This window comes from Rhinatrema bivittatum, chromosome 3 (genome assembly GCF_901001135.1).
Source record: "Rhinatrema bivittatum chromosome 3, aRhiBiv1.1, whole genome shotgun sequence".
Classification (NCBI taxonomy): Eukaryota; Metazoa; Chordata; class Amphibia; order Gymnophiona; family Rhinatrematidae; genus Rhinatrema; species Rhinatrema bivittatum.
In genome coordinates, this window is record NC_042617.1 from 301,181,700 (window position 1) to 301,197,934 (window position 16,235).

At 47.8% G+C, this 16,235-nt stretch overlaps 1 protein-coding gene across 8 annotated transcripts in view; it reads left to right on the forward strand.

The window, feature by feature from the left end:
- TNS2 (tensin 2) overlaps positions 1 to 16,235 on the forward strand; it is a 146,321-nt gene that overhangs the window by 59,544 nt on the left and 70,542 nt on the right. For all 8 annotated transcript variants that reach the window (XR_003855568.1, XM_029595050.1, XM_029595052.1 and 5 more), the window contains exons 5-7: positions 9,350 to 9,388; positions 14,826 to 14,875; positions 15,370 to 15,541. Coding sequence is in view for 7 of the 8 variants with exons in the window: in XM_029595050.1 (XP_029450910.1) it covers positions 9,350 to 9,388; positions 14,826 to 14,875; positions 15,370 to 15,541 (261 nt within the window). In the remaining variant the exon portion in view is untranslated. The remainder of the gene's footprint in view (positions 1 to 9,349; positions 9,389 to 14,825; positions 14,876 to 15,369; positions 15,542 to 16,235) is intronic.

The following is a 16,235-nucleotide window of genomic DNA, read 5'->3' on the forward strand; positions in this document are numbered from 1 at the left end:
ACACAGAAGGGAGAGGGCAGGGATAGATACAAAGGGGGGGCACTGAGGCAAGAGAGAGACAAAGGGTGGACACGAGGGAGCGAGGGGAGAAACAGAAGAAGCACATGAGAGGAAGACGAGAGAAGGGTTTAGGGAGGGAGAGGGAAAGGGAGACGGGAGGGCATAGGAAGAGAGAGATGGGGGGCGTGGGGAGGTCTGAGGAGGGAGACAAGATGGAAAGAAAGACATGGGGAGGGAGGGGGCTAGAGACAGGAGGGCAGCCAGAAGAGGGGGCACAGAGGAGGGAGAATAGAGAGAAAGAGGGGGCATACTGAGAAAAAGGGGCACAAGGAAAACAGAACTGAAAGACTGGGTAGGGGTTAAAGGAAAGGGGAGATCCAGCTTGAAGGGAATGGAGGAGGAAAGAGAAATAATGGCTGGGTGGGAGAGATTTGAGAAGGACAGCTGGGACGAGGTGGTGGAATATTAAGATAGGAATTTCATGGGTGAAAGGTGAAAAAGCAGATGAGATACATAAGAATGAGAAGTGTGATGAGATGGGAGAAGTGACATGGAAGGGAAAAAGTGTCAGCTGGAGGGTGGGAGTGAGAGCTGGAGGCAGGAGGAGAGTCGTAGAAGGGAAAGTAAAATGGAAAGAATAACAGGGAAAGGAATCAAGAAAAGCCCGAAGATAAAAGTAGAAGAGTGAGAACAGTATGATATGGGGAGCAATATAAAGGTAAAAGTGTCTTTTATTTTCAAATTATATATGATTATGTGACTGTGAGGGAGCATATAAGCAACTCCCTTAAAGGACCGGCTACAGCTATCTGCACCAGTCCTCCTTAACTCCCAGCCCAGCAAGGGATTCTGGGCTGGGGTGGATCCCTGCAAGCAGGGATAAGAGGCCAGGGCCCCAGAGAGAGATGGAAACCTCGAGATAACGAACTGTATGTTACAATAGTTTTGATGAACTTTACAATCCAGCTAAGTTGTTTTATTATTCAATAAAGAAGCTTATAAAGATTTTTGCCAGTCTAGCCTGGCTAGTCCTGACCACACGACATCATCACATATGGTGTGTGAAGTGGGATCTCATCCCTAAGAAGGGAGCACAGGCAGAAGCCCACAGCCACAGCAGAGAAGACCCCCTGTACCCCCCCAAAAAAACAAAACCAAAATCCTACAGAGATTTTGTTTCTTTTCTACTGGGACCTCCCAGTTCCACTCAACTGAAGCTACAACGAGCCAAGAGGTTTAGCCCCACCTGTGCAGTCAGGGGTCAAGCAGTATATCAGGGCCAGACAGACCAGCAGGTTCCTTCCCCCCCCCCCCCCTTTCATCATCCGGAGAGGTTCCCAGTTGGAAGTGGCTCAGAAAGCAGGGAAGATGGAGGAAATAATCCATGTCCTTGCTACAGGACAGCAACAATTTACTCCTGGGGGAATTCTGCGCAAAAAAATGTAAAATTATGCGCACAAAAACTGAAAAATTCTGCAAACTTTATATTGGTCAAAATAACACAATTTGCATGACAGTCTTTAAGTAATTACATTTTAAATTATTAAAGAAAAAAGTTATTACTTAAAGTTGCAGAATTTTAAATATTTTGAGGAGAATTGCTGTAGAAATTCACTGTAAGAGTGTCCCTTCCACATACACACACCCTCATACAGGCTCCCTCACTCTCTCGCACACATACACATCCCCTCATATAGGCTCCCTCTCTGAACCCCACACTCAAGCATCCCCCGCACTCCCCCTTTTACCAACCAATCTGTCTCTCGCACTCCCCCATACTCCCTCTCCTCTCTCACACACGCATTCTCTCTCTCCGGCATCCCCCCTCATGCTCTCTCTCACACCCTCCTGCTCTCTCTCACCCTCCCATCCCCGACACACATTCTCGCTCACCGGCATGCCGCGGGACCCATGCCATTCGCGGCGAAGATGAAGGCCTGGTGCACCGTTCGCGGCACACAGGGGCCTTCCATTTTCGCCTTGAGCAGAAAATAGCGGAGACCCCGGCATGCCGCGAACGGAGAGCGTCCCGCGGCACATGCTCCGTTTGCGGCAATAAAGTCCCGGGCGCACCAATTGTGGCACACGGGGGCCTTCCCTTTTCGCCACGAACGCTGCGTCGGGCCTTCATCTTCCCCATGAACGGAGCGTGTGCCACGGGATGTGCTCCATTCGCTGCATGCCAGGGTCTGCTCTGCTATTTTCTGCCTGTCCCGCGATGGCTGCTGTCCTTCCGGTTTTGAATAGTCTTCCGGTGAGGGAGGAAATCGGCGAGGCAACAGTGGAACTCTGCAGGAAGGACGACGAGGGAGGAAATCTGCGGGAAGGAGGAATTCTGCACAAATTCTGCATTCCGCAGTAGCGCAGAATTCCCCCAGGAGTAACAATTGCAGCACACCATGCAAACTCAAATTGACCTGTAGCAGGTGAAGCGACAACAACTGGTGCAGCAAAACACAGTGCTAACACAGATAGCTCAGGTCGTGCAGACTGCTGTGATCAGGACAACCCAGGCAAATCCGTTAACTCACATCCTGTTTAAAGTGAAGGCAGGCGAGGACCTGGAGGTCTTCCTGAAAAACTTTGAGAGGACTGCCTGCCTGTTGGCTTGATCCATAACCAGTTGGACTATGTACTTGGCTAACTTGCTTATGGGCAGCAGCCAACCCAGATGGGTGGGTTACCTATGTGCAAGTCAAAGCCACTATCCTGGAGAGAGCTGGGTCCATCTCAGAAACATACCAGCAGCAGTTCCAATGGGGGTTCCTGCAGCCCAGGGAGAGCCCCTGAAACCTGTTTTATCGCCTGAAGGATGCTGGCTGAAAGTGGCTACAGCTGGTGGCAAAGACTAGTCTCAAAGTAGCCTGACAGGTGCTTCTAGAATAATTCTTAGATGAGCTTGACCTGCCCCTGTGGAACTGGATCTGCCAACATAGAGGGCTTATGTTGGAATGAGCTCTACAAGTGATGGATGCCTTCCAGCAGGAACAATTAATGCCTGATGTGGTAAGGAAGCTAGAAAGACAGCCCGCACAAACTCCCTGACAAAGCTTAGAGAGTGGAGAACCCCAACAGGGTCCCTCAGAAGCAAATAGCTCGTCTTCTGTACCTAAAACCTAAGGTCTCTTCCACGTACTTTAACTGTGGTCAGAGAGGTCATTTGGCAAAAGACTGCCAATTTGAAGGACCTGAAGTTATGGATGTCAGCTTAGTAACCCAGCCAACACTAGAATGTAAATCTCTAGGGATAGAGGAAAAACCCCAAAGCAGGAAAAATCCTCACCCCAGAAGAAGAAAGTTACCTTTAGGAATTCAATCCACCCCAGGAATGAAACTGTGGACAATTTTTCCTTCTGTGCCCCCTGTGCAGGGAATGGTCATCAGGAGGACCACAGTCCATTTGGAAAGGTCGAAAATAAATAGCCCTCTAAAGGAATGATTAAAGGCGAAACCACCCAGTGGGCATACTCCTTTTGTAAGGCTGTGGACCAAAACGTTGAAGAGTGTCCATGGTTAGATGACATGGCATGTGAACCCAAGCTGGAAGAACAATGTATGAAAGAGCAGGCAGCAATAGCAGAACCCCAGAATGAGAACAAAAAATAGAAATAAGACTTTGCAAACACGTTCGCAGAACTTCAAAATTGTAGCTTAGTGGATGTTCCTCATCGGTGGTGTATGGAGTTCGTGATTTAGGTGGAACTGGATGAAGCATTGGTGGATTCTGGGTCTGGCAAGGCTCTTGTTCGGGAGGCCCTCCTTCAAAAAGAGTGCATCAATCACAAGAAGAGAGACATTTACCTGCATACATCGGGACAAACAGGAATACCCAACCAGTCGGGTCTTGTTGACGACCCCGGCAGGTCAACCATTATGGAAGTGGGAGGCCTTCTGAGCTTCCTTACCCGGTTATTCTGGTACGCGATTGTCCCCAGTTTACGGCCCTGTGGAGCCAGCTCACATAGAATCAGGTCAGCCCATCCAGGGGTGGGTCACCAATGAGAGAGCCAGGAAGTAGTCTGGGCATGGCTGGACACCTGGCCTGACAAGACCGAGATAAGGGGGGAGGGTATGTGAGGGAGCATATATAAAACTCCCTTAGAACAATCATCTGTAGTGCTCCTCCTTAACTCCCAACCCAGCAAGGGATTCTGGGATAGGGTGGATTCCTGCAAGCAGGGATAAGAGACCAGGGCCTGAGGGATGAGGGGGATGCCCCAGAGAGAGACGGAAGCCTCAAGATAATGAATTGTAAGTTACAATTGTTTTGTTGAACTGTGCAAACCAGCTAAGCTGTTTTTTCTTTATTATTGCTAACCAATAAAGAAGCTTTTAAAGATTTTTTCCAGAGTCCAGCCTGGAGTCTGTTCTCTGGCTAGTCCTGACTGCTCGGCATCACAGTAATTTTGAAAAGCTTGAGTGATTTTATGTTGTGTTTTTTCTTTAATTGGAGCTATTAGAGATGTGATTTGGCCGAACCTTTTGGTTCGGCCTTCGTTATCGGCCCGCCGCAGGAAATTTCGTTTTCCCGCAGTTTGGGCCAATTTTATTTCAGCTGCCCCAAAACAAAAAACCGAAAAACACCCCAACCCTTCAAATTTAATTAATTACAACCCCCAACCTTCCCGACCACCTCAAAACTTGCCGAAAGTCCCTGGTGGTCCAGCGGGGGTCCCGGGAGCGATCTCCCACTCTCGGGCCGTTGGCTGCCAATAATCAAAATGGCACCGATGGCCCTTAGCCCCTGTCACATGGTAAGGGCAATCAGTGCCATTGGCCAGCCTCTGTCACATGGTAGGAGCAATGGACAGCCGGCACCATCTTAAATGGCTCGGGCCATCCATTGTTCCTACCATGTGACAGGGGCTGACCTTACCGGTCACTTTAGGAAGTCTCCCATTGAATAGAGGGGTGGACAGCTAATTTCCGCAGTCTGCTTCCTCCATTATTTCCTTAGCAGAGGGTATGGGAGAGAAGTGCTGCCTTGTGCTTGGAGTACACCAGCTGCAAGGCCATATTTACCATTTAGCTCTCTGTTTTCTATCTTTTAACCAGTTGGCAGTCCTGAAGAGGACACTGCCCCCTGTCCCATGACATTTTAATATCCCAAGAAGTCTCTCATGAGGCACTTGTCAAATGCTTTCTGGAAATTCAGATACACTATATCAACTGGCTCACCTTTATCCACATGTTAATTTTTGCCTTCAAAAAATGTAGCAGATTGGTGAGGCAAGACTTCCCTTGGCTAAATCCATGTTGGCTTTGTCCCATTAAACTATGCTTATCTGTATGTTCAGCAATTTTGTTCTTTATGATATAGCTTCTACCATTTTGCCTGGCACGGAGGTCAGACTCACTGGTCTGTAGTTTCCTGGCTCACCCCTTGATCCCTTTTTAAAAAATTGGTGTTACATTGCCAACTCTCCAGTCTTCAGCTACCATAGATGATGTTACCGATAGTTTACAAATTTCCAGTAGCAGGTGCAATTTCATTTCTCAGTCCTTTCACTAAAATTTATTTTAGTTTTTCTGAATAATCACCTTTTGAAAATAATTTCTGGCATGGGTATATCTCTTACATCTTCCTCAGAGAACACTGAAGCAAAGAATTCATTTAATCTCTCTGCTATGGCTTTGTCATCCCTAAGTGCCCCTTTTATGCCTTGATCATCTAATGATCCAATGGACTCCCTCGCAGGCTTTTTACCTCGACTATACTTGAAAAAGTTATTATGAGTTTTTGCTGGGACCCCTGCTTTTTAACATATTTATGAATGACCTAGAAATGGGAACGAGTGAGGTGATCAAATTTGCCGATGATACAAATGTATTCAAAGTTGCTAATTCACAAGAGGATTTTGAGAAATTGCGAAACTGGGAGACTGGGCACGCAAATGGAAGATGACATTAATGTGGACAAGTAGAAAATGATGCACACAGGAAAGAGCCATCTAAATTATAGCCACACAATGCAAGATTCCACATTAGGAGTCGTCATTCAGGAAAAGGATCTAGGCATCGTCGTGGATAATATGTTAACATTTTCTGCTCAGTGTGCGGCAGCAGCCAAGAAAGCATATAGAATACTAGGAATAATTAGGAAAGAAATTGAGAATAAATAGGAGAATATCATAATGCCTCTGTATCGCTCCATGGTGCGATAACAGCCACTGCCATTAGCAATGGTAACATGGAATAGACTTTTTTTGGGTACTTGCCAGGTTCTTATGGCCTGGATTGGCCACTGTTGGACACAGGATGCTGGGCTTGATGGACCCTTGGTCTGACCCAGTATGGCATTTTCTTATGTTCTTAACATCTTGAGTATTGTGTGCAGTGTTGGTCACCACATCTCAAAAAGGTATAGTAAAATTAGAAAAGGTACAGAAAAGGGTAACCAAAATTATAAAGGGGGTGAAACAATTCCCCTATGAGGAAAGGCTAACGAGGTTAGGATTTGGTTTGGTGAAGAGAAGGCTGAGGGGAGACATGATAGAGGTCTATAAAATAATGAGGGGAATGGAATGAATAAACAATCGGTTATTTACTCTCTCAAAAAGCACAAAGACCAAGGGACACACAGTGAAGTTACCAGGTGATACATTTAGAATCTAATAAGGGAAATATTTTTTTTATTCAATGATTAATTAAGCTCTGGAATTTGTTACCAGAGGATGTAGTGAAAGCTGTTACTGTAGCTGCATTTAAAAATAGTTTGGATAAGTTCCTGGAGGAAAAGTCCATTAACCATTATTAAGGTGGACTTGGGGAAATCCATTGCTTATTCCTGGGATTTGCATCTTGAAATCTATCTACCCCTTGGAATCCTGCCAGGTACTTATGACCTGGATTGGCCACCATTGGAAACAGGATACTGGGCTTGATGGACTCTGTATGGCAAATCGTATGTTCATATGTTGGGTCTCCAGTGTATGAAATTTAACTCATACATGTTAATTGTAGATATCCTGAAAATGTGAGCAGCTGTGGGCTCACCAGGACAGGTCTAAGAACTGCTAATTTACAGGAACTGGAGCTACAAGTCCATAGTCCTGATGTCTTTTATATATCCTTTCAATTATTATGTATGTGCTACTGTAAACCACCTAGATGGATTATTTTCATCTTATTAGCGGTATATAAAAACTTTTAAATAAATGCCTGCAATGGGGCAAAACCGGGACTGGTTTGGCCTGTTTGGTTGACCTGGGGTGAGGCGGCAACCCCTAATTACAGGCCCCATAGCACAGGTAGCAGTTCCTCTTCATTTTCGTCGTGTTTGTTTTCGGGGCTCTTTGCTCGCCTTGCCCACCATCGCTATTGTCATAGTATCCTTTTGCGAAAATGACTTTAAGATGCAGCACATTTGCAGCTCATGGAACTTGACTGCCTGTCAGATGTGACGCTGAATGCCTTGTGCACGGAGTGCTTGGGGAGGCTCCCTCTCTCTCAGCACACGGGAATTGCATGTGACTTGGCCGGGCCCCTCTCCTGCGATCTGGTTCTGCTGTAGGCTCTGTATTTTCCCTCTAACCCCGTGGTACTTGGTCGGGAAGCAGGAGCAGGTGCTTCCTCCTGGAGGAGATAGCCTGACAGCACCTCATGTTTCCTCCCTCCCTCCCTCTCCCTGCAGGGCTTCCTGCTGCATGCTCAAACCCAGGGCAGGTGGAGTCAAGCTTTTCTCATTTGTTTTGCGAGAACTGGGATGCTGACATATCATTTTGAGGGCTATATTCAGACACAGCCCAGCCAGATAAAGTTATCCGGCTAACTTTGGAGGCATATTCAACAGTGCAGCCACACTAGTGAATGCAGCCGGCTATCTTAATTAGTTAGCTATCTAACTATAGCCGGCTAACTTTAGGGCAGCTCCTTGACCCAACCAAACTTAGGCCTGGATTTTCTAAGGTCGCAGATCTTAGAGAATCCAGCGGTAACAGGGGGCGGGGGGGGGGGGGGTGAAGTGGGGGGCGGGTCTGCGAAAGCCGGCAGTGATCGTACCTCTGCGGTGTGATCGCTGCCGGCTTTCGCACCCAATAGCGCCATTGTAAAAGGTGGTGCTATTGGGCACGCTACTGGCAGCGTAAATGGTTCTTACCTTTTGGCCACTTGCGAAGTTTCCGCTGCGTATCGCACGCGAAAAGGGACTTTTCGCGTGCGATACGCTACGAAAATGACCCCCTTAGCTGGCTAAGTCATCTGGCTAACTCTGAATTTTGGACTCCTTCACCTTTTGCTCCTTCTAACCACAAGTAGAAGACCATCTTCGGGCTGCCTTTTATGTCCATCTTATGCTTATAACCTTCCCTGTTCTTCCTACCTTCGGCACCTCCTGTCTACTTGATCTGTCCTTTTTTCCTATCTTGGCACAATGCCCAGTCCTTGTAGTTCTTACCTACGCCTCCCCCCTTCCCCACCTTGGTCCTTCTCCATGTTGTCCTGTAATCAGAAGTCCTGCTGCAGGTGTCCTTGGTTAGGATATGTCCATCTCCCTGAGTACAGAAGGGATGACACAGGGCTGCTCTGTCAAGGTCTTGCAGGTGTCTCTGTTGTATCTGCCCTTCCATTCCCAAGCATCAAATATGGGCCCTTGAGCATGCTTTAGGGGGCCCCTATGATGCATCTGCAGATTTTGGGGAAGTGAGGGGGGGGGAGAGAGTTGGAAAGCATGTGCTGCATTAATCCTTTGCCAGAGCATCAGTGCCGCACACGATGGAGCGTGATATCGCAAGTCGCTTGGTAGGATCAGTGGCCAGCATAGGGAGGAAGGGAGGGGTAATGCAGCAGTGGTGCATGGGGGGTCCCACAATGGTCAGGCTGCACAGAAGGGTGAGGATTGGGCTCCGAGCCGGTTCTGGTTTTCATTCTGCCAGCTATAAGCGTTTGCATTGGCGAAACAGGAGAAATAGCAGAATACTTAGAAAAAAAAGCCCAGAATGGGTTAGTGTGTCACTCGTGGCAGAAGAGTTCTCTGGCAGCTCCGCCTTAACTGCTGCCATCTTACCTTTACACATCCTTCTTCTTTCATCCCTCCTCCTCCTCCTCCGTCCATTATCTCTTCCCCTTTGCTCAGCCTTGTTTACCTCTCCCTCATTCCTGTTCTCCATTCCTCTTCCCCTCCTCTCCATCCCGCGTTTCCCGCTCCCCTTGCCATGTTCCTCTCTCTCTCTCTTGCTCTAACATCAGGGGTGGGTGGTGGTGAGTGCAGGATTCCAGGCTCCAGCAGGCGACCCCTGCACTGTCTGGCCCCTTGCCCGAGCCTGGCTGCTCAGGAAGAGGTCCGGCTCTGCAGTTTGCACGGCGATCAATCTCTCTCTTAAATTTGTTTTCTCTCTTTCCCACACGCCAGAGGCGGAGGACAGCCCCGGCACGCCACATCGAGCACTTGGTAAGTCCATCTCAAAAGACTGAATCCAAAGCCTTTTTTTCTCTGTACTGTGACTGCAGGTATGGACAAAGTGAGAGAGTCCTGTGGAGGTAGGACAGGTGAGGGTTTCTGTCCCATGTCCTCAGTGAGTGAATTTAAACTGAGGATGTACAAGAAGGGGGGGGGGGGGGAGGGGCAGGGGTTTCCCCATCCTTAACCGCTGTCTGCCCAGAACTCTTTCATATTATCTCATCTGTCCTCCTTGTATAAATATTGGAGTTAGCGACCTGCAGGGGAAATTCTTTCCTTGCCTGCTCTGGCGAGTGCTGCGCAAATCACTTCAGAATAATTTACATTTTGCGTGTCATCTTTCATCCCACTGGGGTCCTAGCCTGAATCGGAGCACTTCAGAAATGAACTTGCAGCCACCTCTAGGCTGAATAGGAGTGCAGCTGTGTGAGAAGAAAGCGGGAACACCACTGACATAGAAATGGATCCCTGTCTTCTACCATTTCCTTAACTGTGTACAATATCTTATGCCTAAATACTATTAAAGCAGTATCTAATTATATTTAGATAGATTGAGACGGAGGGTGGAGAAAGGACTTGCCCACTGTGACACACAGAGCATTGGTGACAGAGTTGGGATTAGAACTGAGGCACGGAGCAGTTAAAATGATCCTTTCCAAGGTCATACATGGAAACTCTGTGGCAGAGCTGGTGGTCAGAAGTAAATTCTGGATGTTTTCCTGACTCATAAGCATATGCTTTAACCACAAGAATAAGTTGTCCATTCTTTTGCTTAAAGTTTGGTGGTCCGAGACCATGGTTTGTGCTACTATGCAGACCCAAGTTCAGGGTTTCCATTAGAAGAGAATTACTCCATGGAGCTTGGGGTAAAGCATTGGGTCCCTAGTGGTAGGGCTAGAACTCTTCTACAGCTATGAAATGGCACTGGAGGGCTCAGCCGCCTAGGCTGCTTTTTTTCCATCATGGTGCCAACTGAAGAACCTGTAGTTACAAGTCAACCGGACACCCAAGCGAAAGTGTGGGCATCTGTTGGTGGTTGTGAACTAGGGTTGCCAACTGTCCGGATTTTCTCCGGGCAGTACAGAATTATAAGGTAGTGTCCAGAAGCCAGACAGAGGGCTATTATGTCTGGAAATTGTCCAGAGTTTAATCCTCCAGTCTAGCACAGCAACTATTTTGACATCCACATCTCCTCACCTAGCCTGAAGGAGCTGTGGTTTAACCCTATAGCCAATGGTGGCACTACACAACCTCCAGAAAGCTGCCTCTGCATGCAAGCACACCTCCTCTCTGCTGCAATTTCAGCCACCAGCACTTCACTTCCCATTGGTGGCCCAAGTTCAAGAAAAGGCTCAGTGTGACTGCTGGCACCTCGCCTCCAACCCACTGACAAACAATGAAAGGGTCCTATGGGGCTGCTGGCACCTCCTGCCTGTGGCACAACAAATAAAGACCCAGTGTGAGGGCTAGCACCTCCCCTCCTACCCACAGCAAAATATGAAAAGGCCCCACTAGGTCGCTGTCTCACCTCCCACCCACAGCAGAACAAGAAGTTCTCCTCTTCTCTATCTTGTGGTGCAACAAGTAAAGGCCACTGGCACCTCCTATCCTGCGCATGGCAGAACAAGAAGCCCATGGGGGCCGACATGTGCCAAACCAGAGGCCCAGAGTGTGAGAGAGCCTTTGTGTGTGTGGGGGGGGGAAGGGAGAGAGCACCAGTGAGTGTGAGAGAGCCTGTGCATGTGTGTGTGAGGGAGAGAGTGCTAGTGAGTATGTGAAACCTTGTTTGTGTGTGTGTGTGTGTGTGTGTGTGTGTGTGTGAGGGCTACGGCGTGTGTGTATGAGGGATGGAGAGCCATTGAGTGTGTGAGAGTTTGTGTGTGTCAGGGGGAGAGAGCCAATGAGAGAAAGCCAGTGTGTGAAAGCCTGTGAGTGAGCCAGTAAATGAGTGAGAGCCTGTGTGTGGGTCTGGGAAGGAGAGAGAGAGCCAGTGAGTGTGTAAGAGTGTGTGTGGGGAGAGAGAGAGCCAGTGAATGTGTAAGAGTGTGTGTGTGTGTGGGGGGGGGGAGAGAGACAGCCAGTGAGTGTGTGTGTGTGTGTGTGTGTGTGTGTGTGAGAGAGAGAGAGAGAGGGATGGAGACCCAGTGAGTGTGTGAGAGTTTGAGTGAGTGTATGTGTGTGTGAGGGAAAGCCAAGTGAGTATGTGAGAGCTTGTGTGTGTGTGAGGAAGAGAAAGCCAATGAGTGTGTGAGAGACTATGTGTATGAGTGTGTGTGACAGAGAGCCAATGAGTGTGGGAAAGCCTGTGTGTGTGTGTGTGAGGGACAGAGTTGATTTGAGTGTGTGAATGAAAGAGTGAGCATGTAAGAGGGGTTTGTGTGTGAGAACCTGTATGTGTGTGAATGTGTGTGTCAGAGAGAGAGGGAGTGTGCATGAGAGTGAACACGTATGAGAGTACGTTTGTGAGAGAGAGAACAAGAGATTAAAATGTGCACTCTCCCTGTCCCCCATGACAATCTAAGGGTGACTGGAAATCAAAAGTTCCCAGATATGGAGAGAAGAGGATATTTTTACCCGTTTGTTTGAATTTATGGACTTTCTTTTATATATGTCTGCTATTTTGGTAAATTTTAAAAATTTTGAATATGCGTTATTAATTATCAGGTGTTATTTTATTCATCAGCTCTTTTGAAATATTTATGAACCATATTGAAATATGGTTTTACTATTAAGATATTTTATATTTCTTGGTTGTATTGGGTATTTTTGTAACAAACAAATTCTTGCACTATATACAGAGTCTGGCTTGCTACAGTTTCAACTGCACATTCCTGTTTATACTTTATGGTCACTTTTTCCATATTTGATTAGGGTCTGTCTGTGTTCTGCTGGCATGTAGTTTCTGTGTAGGGATCTATAGCAGCCTGGCGTATTTTGTTTTCCTAATACGAGGTGCACTGCTGTTTAGGGCCTGGTGTAATATTTACATGCTGTCTTTTCTTTGGTAGGGTTTTTACTGTTTGAATGCTTGCAGTTAGTACTGTTTTTGGTTTGGGAGGTTTACAATATTGCAGTTGTAATTCAGTTTACTCACGGCTTTCTGGCGACCAAGCCCATATCCAACACTGGTTATAATAGGCCTAATACCTTATGGGTTCCAAGTTGGGGTTTTTTTGGTACCAAATCTTCAGTGTAATATACCTCAAAAGGCTGTACAGTACTTTGAATGTCCTTTTCCATATAAAGTCTGTTAAAACTGCATAATTTGTAATTGTATGTGAGGGAATGGTTTGTGCAAGGCTGTAAAGCTTTGACTAGGGCACCTCATACCCTTGCACCAGCCCTGTGATGGCAGTGGTGGGCATCTTACTATGAGACTGAAAACTGGCTCAAGGGATAAGCCACAGCAATGCAGCAAGATGGTTTTGATGAGCTATTGGATAAATGACAAGTACTTGATTCCTCTTCAAATCAAATGCATGTTTTCCTAACGGTAAGGGTGGCAGTTGTTAAGTGATTGTCGTTTTCCTAACTGTTATGAAATGTAATTAGTATTTTTATATTTGGGATTGCTTTGTGCACAGTTTTCTAGTAATAAGACAAGTAATACAAGTTTAAAATAAATAGTCATGTGGAAGGACAAAGCTGAAAATTTGACTCCGTGAGTCCAAGTATTCGGAGTTTTTTCACAGTTGAAAATTGGCAAACCCCCCTTGTGAACCCATAATAACACCCTGACTCAACCGTGAACATACAGTGGGTTATAATTTTGTGAAATGGTTTTGCATGATGCCTTCACGCTGTCCCCTGGTGATCTGACCACTGTCATTCAATGAAGCCATCGCCAGAGCAAACCAAGCCACGAAGAGATGCAGGCAGCTCCTGCAGCTCTGAAAATGTAAGCACGGAGGCAAAACGCCAGGATTGGATCAGTCTGTCCTGAAGAAACGGAGGCAGTCGGTAACCCAGAGATCATGATATGCCAAGCACATGTAGGGGGGGGGGGGGGGGTGGGGGCATCTGAATCCAGGTCATAAGGATCTTACGGGCCAGCCTTGGTTTTCCAGCAAACTATTTCAAGGTTTTTTCAAACTGAGAACCCCTCAAGCTAGGAAGTGGCTAACATCTGGCTCCCTCCTAGACTGACTTAACCTGTCCTTGTGACCCGTAATCCACGGGTAGTGACACCCTGTGCACATGCACACTACTTATCTTTATAAGTGAAGAATGGCATCTTTAAAAAAAAAAATAAAAATATCCCATTTAGCTGAGTGCTGGAGTTCAGTGCCTGAGTGCTAGGACAAGATCCTTAGACCAGATGGAGATCTTCATTCCTGGTCTTGTGAGACAGCCAGGCCCCCCGGTCGCTCGACACATTCCCACGCACGCTGTAAGAATGGTTTCAGCTACTATGAAGTCTTCCTTGCTCGGACGACTAGGAACTAGAGGCGGACATTCACGGACAGGAACAGACGTGGGCCATGTTTAAGAACGGAGCTCGTGGCTGGGCTGCAGTGAGGCAGTCGTTTGCTGCTGAGAGGGGATTACCGTACTTGGAAGAAAGAGGTAGTGGAGTCTGAGCCCAGTGCCTCTGCTGACAATTAAGGAAATGAGAGTGGCAGAAGTCAGTGAGACCGCCGTGGCCATGTTCTGGAATTCTGGCGGCTGGGAAGGGCCAGTTTTATGAGGTCCGTGGGAGGACCGACGTGCCAAAGCGGAGGAGAGGAAAGAGAGGTCAGGGAGACGAAATAAAGAAGAGCTTAAAAAAATATCATTTTTTAAAATTGGGACCGTTTTTAGGTACAATCTGTATTAATATTATTATTTTGCATTTATATGGCATCCTTTATAAGAAATTACGTACAAGTACAGTGAGTCCCTGCACACGAGAGTTTACAGTCTAAGTGGGTTCCTGAGGCAGTAAGCGATAGATGGCAGTTTTGCAAAGGATCTAGCTGGGTAACTAAGGAGTCTGATTTTTTGAGATGTACATAGGCATTTTCCAATGCTCAGCTGACCCAGGAGGTGCAAGGTGCATGGTTATTGTCACTTTGAAAATAGGCTACAAAATAAGTAACTGTAGACTGGTACTTAGGTGGGCTCCCGAAATCTGCCTGCAGAGTGGCTTACCCCAGGTACTAGTAAATGACAGTGGCAGAGGAAGGATTTGGATTCTGGTCTCCAGGGTCCCAGCCCATTTCTCTAAGCCCTAGACCAGCTTTCCTTCCTCCCCCCCCCCCCCCCTCCCAATGTGCTGCCATGGAGAATTTCACGTGATGACAGTTTTTCTCCTGAAGATAAAAGGGGATTGAGGGAGGAAGGAAGGGGGGAAACAAAACAGGAGAGTTAATGGGGAAAGGCCCTTTGCTCCGTGAAAGTTTCGAAGGTGCTTTCAGTTGTTTTTTTTCTCTCTTCTTTTCCTCTGCAGGGTTCTACGAAGTCCTTGAACAGCCCAAAGCAACGAAGCACCCTGCCTCGGTGAGGCCACAATTTTTCAGCCCGGTTGTAGGCCACAGCACCAATAGGGGTTTCCCAGATTCTACCATTCCCACGCCCCCGGCCCCTTTCCTACAGCATGGACAGCGCAAGCGCTCTGGAATCCTTCTGTCCGCCTCCCACTCCCTTCCCTGTGAGCCTGCACCCCACGTGTGCTGGGCACGCAGCGGGACGTCAGCTCATGCACAGGAAACGTTGAAAGCCTGGCTTTCTTATTTCAGACCCTTTGTTAGGGAATTAAAAGTGTTCCAGCATGCACGCGAACTGGACTAGGCCCAGAACCTTCTCCGGAGACTTCTGTGATTCTGACTTTTGTCTTCCACCCTTTCTTGACGTATGGCGGTGGTAGAGGTGCATTGGTGCATTTCCTCACAGATTTCTTTAGTTGGGGGGGGGGGGAGAGAGGGCGGGGAGTGTTGGACATGTTGTCTCTTGGGAACAGAATGGCCCTGGCTTATTTTTGCTTGCTGTCACAGGAGTTTCAGCCTGGACCACGTGATGGAACGGAACTATGACTTCGACTTAACGTACATCACTGAACGTATCATCTCGGTCTTCTTCCCGTCGGCCCTGGAGGAGCAGCGGTATCGAGGCAACCTGAAGGAGGTGGCCCAGATGCTTAAATCCAAACACGAAGACAAATACCTGGTAAGGTGGCAGAGGGAAATGGGATGAGCTGACGTGTAAGCAGCGACTAGGAGCTGTGGTGGAAAAGGAGGGACGGCCAGCGACAGTGATGCGCAAGAGTGTGCTTCGGTAGATGGGGACAGGGAGAGGAAGCCATTGAGGCTGGGGGGGTCACAGATCTTCTGGCCACATGGGTCATTAGACCAGTCTGCTGGCTGCAGGATTTCAAGGAACACACAGCCCTGCCACAAAGCCAGCACACCCCTAAGCCCCTGCTCACCGTTCTTTAACAGGTCCTCCAGCCACGGCCAAGACGTAGGGTGACAAAGGTGTGGGAGTCGAATCGACGTATTTTTCTTGGTTCTGCATGATGCAGAACCCAAAGGACAATTTTTTTTCTTTTCTCTTTTGTTTCATGGCCTGGCAATTTCTTCCTGCTCCTTTGGGCTTCAAGCTCACTTGGAACTGGGGCCCCCCCCCCCCCAACTAGGACTATGGCGACGTGAACTGTCATTCGGGTTTTCCCCTTCCTCTCCAGCTAGCCCAGCCATCACAGCGATAGCCCTTGACCAGGGGCCACAGACCGTGGCTCCCTCCAGAACCCGGCTGATGTGGACCCTGGTTCTGAACAGTAGGTGTCATTGTGCGATGGCCGAGATTCTCTTCCTTCCTGCTGAACCGGGCTGTGAATGCTGACCCTGGGAGAGCAGAGACC